Source organism: Lygodium microphyllum, chromosome 24, assembly GCF_053477565.2.
Source record: "Lygodium microphyllum isolate KBCC chromosome 24, Lygodium_microphyllum_v1.1.10, whole genome shotgun sequence".
NCBI classification, from domain to species: domain Eukaryota; kingdom Viridiplantae; phylum Streptophyta; class Polypodiopsida; order Schizaeales; family Lygodiaceae; genus Lygodium; species Lygodium microphyllum.
This window is the reverse complement of record NC_141158.1, coordinates 3,690,592-3,698,877: the sequence shown is the minus strand read 5'-3', so window position 1 is coordinate 3,698,877 and position 8,286 is coordinate 3,690,592. Positions and strand designations below refer to the sequence as shown.

The window sequence follows — 8,286 nt, the reverse complement described above, 5'->3', positions numbered from 1 at the left end:
AATCCAAATAAAATAACAAATTTCATTCCTGATCTAGACAATCACAAAAAATCATGCTACAAAACAACAAAATAAATAACCACACAACAACTATGCTACAAAAATCCTACTTACCTAGAGTTTTTCTAGGGGGTTTTCAGTTTACGTGAAACCGCTTGACAAAACGACCATGAAGGCTAGTAGTTACATTCATATCATAAAAGGCCTAACCCATATGTTTAGAGTCTATTTCATGGCCATTAAGCTAGTGGCTACATGCCTACACTAAAAATCTTAACCCATACCTTATAGCTTTAGACTCATATTCATGGCCATGAAGGCTAGTGGTTACATGCATGTTATCTAAAGTTTCTATTTGCTTTTGGTGGCCTCCGAAACTTGAGAATCGTGTGAACTTTTCTAATCTGTTTTGAGTTGAAAACTACATTGTAAATATTAAAATTTCTAGTTATGTTATAAATGCTAACTTTTCCTGTTTTCCAAGAGCATTTTGCTGTTTCCACCCAGAAAACAAGGGAAAAAAGAAGAAAGCAAATAAAAACAACCATAATAGGACACGCAAGAATAGTAGTACTTGGTGTGGGAGACTGTAGTCTGTGTGTATTTCCATCACACACAGACAGACTGGCAGGATGGCAGCTCTCTCGTGAAGGGGCCTGAAAAGCGTGTTAGTCCCACTCCATCCTGCCATGCCATGCATACATGCATGCATATTGCCTATTGCCTCTTTATACATGTGTATATATATATATCTCTGATGCAGATCTTGCACCGACGTACGCTTGATTACTCTTATTACTTGCAGGTATGCATTTGAGCACAAAAAAGAGAAATGGGACGAAAGGAATTACGAATTTAGTCAAAGAGCTGAGTGTGCACAGTATCAGGGCTTTACACTTCTGAATCTCCTAACACTGCATCACATCATTCTTGTCCTGCCTGCGCGCAATATTCATATAATTCATTCGAGGAGAAGCAAGCGGACCATAATATTAATATCATTCTACGAAAACGAAGAAGCATGGCCAAGCTTATACGTCATGTTGATCGTGCAGAGCAGCTAGCTGCAATTACCCAACTGCTACTACTAGTATTGATGGTCCTGATATCTGTACTAGCTGCTGCTGCTGCTGCTGCAGCCTCATCTCATAATCACCATAACTCTAAGAATCATTCATTACATGATGGCACGAGCAGCAGTAATAGTAGTCGTAGTGACAGTGGCCATGCTTCTAAAGGGAAGCATGATGACACCAGTCCGGCGCCACCACCTGCATCTGCAGATGCAATCAGGAAAAAATCATCGTCTTCTTCTTCTTCTGCTGCCAACAAGCCAGTTCCTCTTTCCACAGTGCAATCGGATGCTGCCTTCTCCCTCTACTATGGCCGCAACTTCAAAGTCGTCCAGAATCTCTTCTACAACTTCAGCTATCTCCTCCTCCAGGTACCTCCACATCATACTTATCATCAGGATTATCAAAGTGATTAGTGACAATTCTGTACTTATCATCATGATTACCAGATGGATTAGTGACAATTCTGAGCTGGTTTGTTTAGTTGCGCACCCATTACTCACTACACTTGTTTGACTTAGACACAGGGAGGAAATGAGATTCTCATCTATGGACCCACTGTTCATGAGAAACATCCTTGAGTAACAGAATACATAAACATTAGATGGGGGAGTTTGCAATAAAATCAGATGTGTTTTACCTTTCTCATATTCAAAAATGTTCCCGATTTTAAGGTTTTAGCCCTTCTTTTAGTTTTACAAATTTTGGGTTTCTTTGTTCGCAAAATGTATGGGGGGAAGATATTTTAGAAACCTTTACCTTACATTCTACGAGACTTGGTTTTTGAATTAGATCACACTTATTTACCATTTCCACGGATGCAAAATTTTGCAAATTTCCATGTACTAGAGCAGCTTTTTCAATGTCGTAGATTATTATAGTGAAATGGTTGGCATACAGAGCTATTATATGCTTTCATAAGATAAAGATACTGAATCATGCAATATGTATGTATTATGCAATATTGTGGATGCAGCAATCCAGTATTGACCCCAATTTGGGGCACGATTGGGCTCTCAACATCACTGTTCTCCCAGACCCTCTCTCCAACAACTCCACCATACTCCAGTCTGGCTCACTTGGTAATCAACAACTAAGCACAACCTTCTCATTTCCTAAGGGCAAAAATCAGCAAAACATATGTTTTTTAGAGAGAGAGTTCCAAAAGCAACGTGTTTCTGAGTTAATTTAGATGTAGACACTGATTTGAACCTTTGTCGGACCTTTTCTTTTCTTCTCTGGTAAATTCCTGCGACTCCACCACAAATGCTGCTCTCAAAAGTGGCCTTCTTGGAGGTAATTAATCATCCCGAGAAATTCAGCATCAATGCATAGCTATGTCTTGGGCATTCTATGTGGTGTTAGTCTTCTGAGGCTAATGAAATGCTATGTATGGCTAAAACAGAGATGGAATTTCGTATAATCATCTTGTTAACATAACCAGTATAAAGCTCAAAAGTTGTACTAATGCAGAGAGTCTTATTATGTGATGAATTAAGCAGCTGCTGGGTGCTTTGAAGAAGCTCAAAGGCATCCCTTCATCCTTGGCCTATGCCTCTCCTTGCCTAACCCAGTTCATCCAGGAGGGCTCAATTCCAACCCTCGATCTCGACGATATTAACACGACCACTGCCATGGTTGATCCCAACACAGTGGTCTTCAGCTCCATGGCTGAATATGATACTAATCCAATCAGTAATGCTACCATCAACACCACCAATTACATCAGCTTTGATGCATCCATGGATGCCGGCCCATTGAAGGTATATATACTAACTGACCATGACTAGTATGGCACATTCTTTTATAATTTATGGCCATGAATATTTTAATGTAAGCTTTCAAATTTTGGGCCTCTGAATCTAGCACGATGGTAATTATCCCAACTAATTGTCATACTACCCACATAGACCAGTATCACTGCTCAAATTCTTTACCCATTTAATTAACTGACAGCGAGCAGAGTGGATCAAATTTCTGGCGGCTTTCTTCGACTTGGAAGCGAAGGCTAATGACGTGTATGCTCAAGTAAGTACTGATTAACCATATTTGGTTGCTACCAGATTATCTAATTATGCACTGAAGAAAGATCACTAAGCATGGCATAATCATGGTAATGATCGTCGACAGATAGGTTAATTCGATATCTTGTCATTCTAGCTGCCAGAGATTGATCCTCAAGTTGTGCCTAATTATACATGATCAGATTGAGAGCAACTATCAGTGCTTGAATGGATCGGTGAGGTCTGTCAACGAAACGGCGATGCAGCCACCTCAGCTGGTCGCTTGGCTATCATATGATTCTCAGGTAGTTCGACTTAATTAATCATGAGGCTGATCATGCAGATCTATTAACACGATTGTAGGTGCGTTTATAACCGGTTGATTAAGCTTTCCGAATTCGAATAAGCTCGTGGGTGATGATGATTAATCAGAGCGCACTGTGGACATTCTCGAATGATGCTTACAAGCTCCAAGTACGCCCCAGCTCTCTACTCAGACTACCTTGCATTTCTATTTGCTGGGTGGACATTTTCATCTCAACACTCCGTAACTCTCTTTGGGTTCCCAAAACTGAACCATCAAGAATATTCACAGCTTTCATAATGCCATTTAATTCATAGCTCTTTATAAGCTTTGAATTCACAAGTTCTAAGCCTCTAAGTTTGCTTTTAAATTCCACACTAAAACCTTGGTTTATTTGATGGGTGATATACACAAGGAGTGCTTATGTAGGATTTTATTACCTTTGTGACATCTAAAATTCCTTACCTTTTGAAATAGCTATTGGACAAGTTGAAACCCCATAACGCTCCCCATCTAGGAAGCCATGCCCGCTTTGAAATTGAAAGACTCACCAAACTTCCTAGCCACCACTGAATCAAACAAGCTTGTTATTGTGTACTGGTGGAGAAGGGCCAATAGTAATACATTGGTGGTGTACCTACCATCCAATGAAATATCATGTTTTTTCCAACTAAATTCTCTAACCCTCCTCTACAATGTCGTTGGGGATGCTAGCAGCTCCGAAACAGGCAACCACACCTTCAATATTGGTCTCCTTACCCTAAAGATGAGGAGACTCCACCTTCAATGTTGGTCTCCTTACCCTAAAGATGAGGGGACTCAAAAGAAGTGCACTAGACTATTGTGGCATAACCTTAAAGCTAGGTCTTCAACTGGCACTCCACCAGCTAGCTATGGTACGATCACAAATTATAAAGATCGATGTGGCATGGGAACAATAGACCACAAGACTTTTTTCATTGCTATCTATTCTAGCATAGTAGCTATGTAGAAATAATATCCACATTTTAGAGAAAAGAAATAAGGAATTATGCTCTATCATGTCATAAAGAAGTAAGGAAATACACCCAATTAGATCAGGGCCTTCTTCCAAGTTTGAGAGCGCCCCCCCCCCCCCCCCCACACCCCCCCCCCCCCGGTCTTGAACTCAAACTTGACATTCTTCTAACAACTGTTCACTCTCCATTTGAAGGAAGCATCATTCTTTGAAGACCATATCACCTTCTTCAAAGTGAACCACCTTCTGTTTAAAAATGGAGGAGTCATGTTTAATTCATTAGTAGCTACATCTTAGAAATGTAGTAATAATATTGGCAATGCAAGGTTTGTGTAACCAACTTGCTCCTAAGCTTACATGTGTAAGCAAATGCACTGAAATTTCCAATCTAGTAACTTTGAGTCCTTACCTTCAACTTTTGATGAGGGAATGTGAACATAATGCAGTAATCTTGCTTGTTTTGTAGCTTAATTTGGACGCAGGAGGTTCTAACTTGGACCTCTTCACATTGTCAAGAAGCTTCAACATGAGCAACGATGGAGATGTTAGCGATTTCCACTCCATTCTTTCCGTAGGTGGATTGAATGCTACACAATATTGTGATCAAACACATCACTCACAATATAATAACATCTCACTTTTTCTTTCCTCTTACAAATAGACGGACAATTATTATAAGTTTCTTTATTGCCAACAGACCTTACAAGCGGTAATCGATGAAACGGTTGTGGACCCTTCAAGCCTTGTATCGTATACGGCCAATAACTTCACCATGTTGGCCAATGTCACAGACACCGGCGCATTTCCTTTCATTTCCAATAGAAGTTTGTGGCGTTGGGACAAGCGCATGGGGGTGAACAATGGAGTTGGTAAACCATCTTATATCCAACTCTTTCAAGTGTTGTAGCTGATGGGAGCTAATTACTCGGTTAAGATTGATTAAGGCTCGCCATGATTTGACCAAACTTCTCTTCATTTTATTCTCTTGTCAAGCTAGATTGGCTAGAGGGAGCAATTGCCCAGCCTCAACTGGTTCTAAGAGATATGATTGAAATTCTTCATCCCTCTACAATGGGCTACAATACCACCTTCTTCAGAAACATTGCAATGGTAATCACTCTTATTAACATATGTATGCCTCAACTCAATGGTGTGCTTTGTTGCATTGGTGGTTTCATGAATCTACAAGACTAACATTGATGATTGTCTGCAGGGGGAAGCTTTTTTCAATGCTTCTAACCTAGGGTGCCAACATGACATCTTTTCTTCACTTCCACCTACCATCATATCTTGTAGTTCCCATCCATTCATTGTACCAATCAATCAAACATCCTAATAAGTTTATTTCTTCAAACTCCCAAATTGATCAATCAAAAATTTAAGGTCTATAAGGTTTTCTAAGTTATTGTTGTTGTAGTTACCATTCTTTATATCTATGTTATAATAACTTATATTACTGTTTCAATAGATTTAAATTCATTGAAAAACTCTCATCCACTATTAATAACATTGAAGTATAGGGAACTATATTACGCGGGTAAGTGTTGATGGTTGAAGAATGAACTTTGAATAGACACATGAAATATAGGAGTTTGAAAACTTAAGATATTGATCATTGGTAGCATACCAAATAATTTTCATTATGTTGACTTCATCCTTTACTCAAGACTATGTATGAATACAAACTTGTTATAAATATATTGATTAAAATATCCTATGCTTCCAAAAGATTCCTCCAACAAACCCCTCAACTTAGACTTTTTCCTTGGACATAACATACATATAGGAAATGATGAAATAATTGAACGAGTAAAAAAACAAGAACACTAGAAATTGGGGAGCAATCAAGGGTTGAGTTGAAGCTCCTAGCTATACTATTGAAGACAATAAGAAAGGAGGGAAAAATAAACAAACACACTATCCGAAAATGAATGAAAGTAAGGTGTTTGATTATGCCAATGTAATATGCCTCAAGTAAGTACATTTTAATCATAAATTTTCATGGTTGAGATTTCAGGACTTCAAGTTGACCAAATCTTCTCAAATAATTCTATTGCACTTAAAAAGCATATACTAGCTTCTCAATATCTATAAGAGTGATAAACAATACCTCTTAAGGAGGACAAAAGCATAGGAAATCCTAAATATGGTCAAGAATCGCTACCATAGCATATGCTTTTAAAAAAACCCCACTATTGAGACACTACGTGTCTAAAGTGTGAAACCAAACAAGTTCTTCAATGTTACAAGATTTCAATGTGTGTCCATGGGATAAGTTATGTAGTGGTTTATGTGAATGTCAAGAGTAAGTTAGTGAATGTAGTGTAAAGTACTAGCTCATATGTCAAACATATAAGTGACGAAAATTAAGTGAAAAGACCATTACTAGTGTGCCATGACTTATTTTAACTGCTACAAGTCTTTAAAGCTAAAAAATATTAAACAGTGATGCATTTATAAAAAAGTAATGTCTTCAACTATTCTGAGAGAACACTTACACCCATGTTGGCTTGTCAATATTACGGTTTGTTTTGATTTGAGTACCTTGATGAACCTATTTTGAGTTCATATGCAATAGTTATGGTCGAAAGAAGTGATAGCCAAGCATGTTTTTGAACAAAATGAATACATGAAAAGCAAACAACACGAGTTTGAAGGAAAAAGAAATGAAAAGCAATAGTGAAAAGCAAGCCTCAATGATAAATAGTTATAAATAGATATTTGAACCATTATAATAGGACTAGGCAAATTTTAAAATGATCTACTATTGTGATTAATGCGGCTGAAGAGAGAAGTGACTCTACCTCTTTATGGGTGCCTTTAGTGCCTAGAGAAACCTACCTATAATAGGTTTATTTTGGTACAAATATGATGATACATTTACCTACTATTATAGGTGGAGACTAAGAGTGTTTATGTGGTTGTAATTGAAGAAATCTCATTGGGATTTACCAAAGAAGGAGGGTTAAAGTGGTTTCTGGTTGTTTTATGCATATATGGTCTATTTTGGCAAGAGTATGGATAGTACTTCTCCAAGTTTTCCTTTGCAATTGCTATTGTAATTTCTTTTAGGCTGAAAGAGTGATGCAAAGTGTTTAGCTTGAAGGGATTTATTGTAGTTGTATAAAGGAGATATACGATTGCTTGTTGGGTTTCTATGTTTCTTGTGTTCCACTATATATTCAAGATATCTTATTCTAGTATTTCTTTCTTCCATATATCTTCTCTTTTTCTTGATCCCCAGTGGATTCAGACATAGACCTTTTCAATCCCTAATTACACTACAAGTGTAATACCTTTTGACGAAGGGTATGTAATATGACTTTATGGATCTCTTATTACTTCACATGCTATCACTCATTACTTGAGTTTCTGATAGCCTCACCTAGAATGCACACATCCCACTCATGAACTCTTTTTGGTCATTCTCTATGTACTCCAAGCATGCGCACCAAAGAGTGAGAGAAAGATCAAGTGATCAAAAGGAAGCTTACTATATATCTCGTTTCGCCCATTTTGTCCAATTGCTTGGGAATAAGATAATGGTAGCCTCCAATCCTTGTCAATACTTCTCATGGCTCTCTAATTCCTCACCTTTGATATGATGGGGTTTCCTTGGTATCCATTAGTCTTTCATAGCTTACTCCTTGATATCCAACTAAGTGCTTAACTTCATGGCTTACCTATGGATATTTGACTATGTGTAAACTTCCAAAAAACTATAAATTTCACTAGATATTAATACTTTTGAAATTCTAATCAAGGTTTGTTCTAGAAATTTCAAAATATAGATATGAATACTTAATTCGAAATTGAAATATGCTTCATAGAGCTTAGAATGATTTTGAAATGTATATATGGTACTTCTTGGATTGATTCGTATCATCGAATATGAGAGAGTACTTGCAC

At 37.7% G+C, this 8,286-nt stretch overlaps 1 protein-coding gene across 3 annotated transcripts; it reads left to right on the top strand.

Annotated features, from left to right (window-relative positions):
- Positions 1–777: 777 nt before the first annotated feature.
- LOC148014804 (plant/protein) lies at positions 778–5,773 on the top strand. Of its 3 annotated transcripts, none has more exons than XR_015688440.1 (11): positions 778–1,444; positions 2,050–2,155; positions 2,356–2,369; positions 2,576–2,836; positions 3,030–3,101; positions 3,280–3,381; positions 3,509–3,550; positions 4,844–4,948; positions 5,075–5,246; positions 5,371–5,487; positions 5,591–5,728. XR_015688440.1 is itself a non-coding variant. In XM_087665889.1 (11 exons), the coding sequence occupies exons 1-11, from the start codon at positions 1,022–1,024 to the stop codon at positions 5,711–5,713; spliced, it is 1,533 nt and encodes a 510-aa protein (XP_087522015.1). In that variant the 5' UTR covers positions 778–1,021; the 3' UTR covers positions 5,714–5,773. The 3 variants fall into 3 exon arrangements, 2 of the variants coding, with proteins under 2 accessions (XP_087522015.1, XP_087522016.1); XM_087665889.1 differs by having other exon boundaries at positions 5,375–5,487; positions 5,591–5,773; XM_087665890.1 differs by lacking the exon at positions 3,509–3,550 and having other exon boundaries at positions 5,375–5,487; positions 5,591–5,773.
- The last annotated feature ends 2,513 nt before the right edge of the window (positions 5,774–8,286 follow it).

Excerpts from the sequence above, each read along its gene's own strand:
- LOC148014804 (XM_087665889.1), top strand. The coding sequence starts at position 1,022 with ATGGCCAAGCTTATACGTCATGTTGATCGTGCAGAGCAGCTAGCTGCA. Across the intron at positions 1,445-2,049 it reads TCAGCTATCTCCTCCTCCAG|CAATCCAGTATTGACCCCAA; the intron begins GTACCTCCACAT and ends TTGTGGATGCAG. Across the intron at positions 3,382-3,508 it reads GGCTATCATATGATTCTCAG|AGCGCACTGTGGACATTCTC; the intron begins GTAGTTCGACTT and ends ATGATTAATCAG.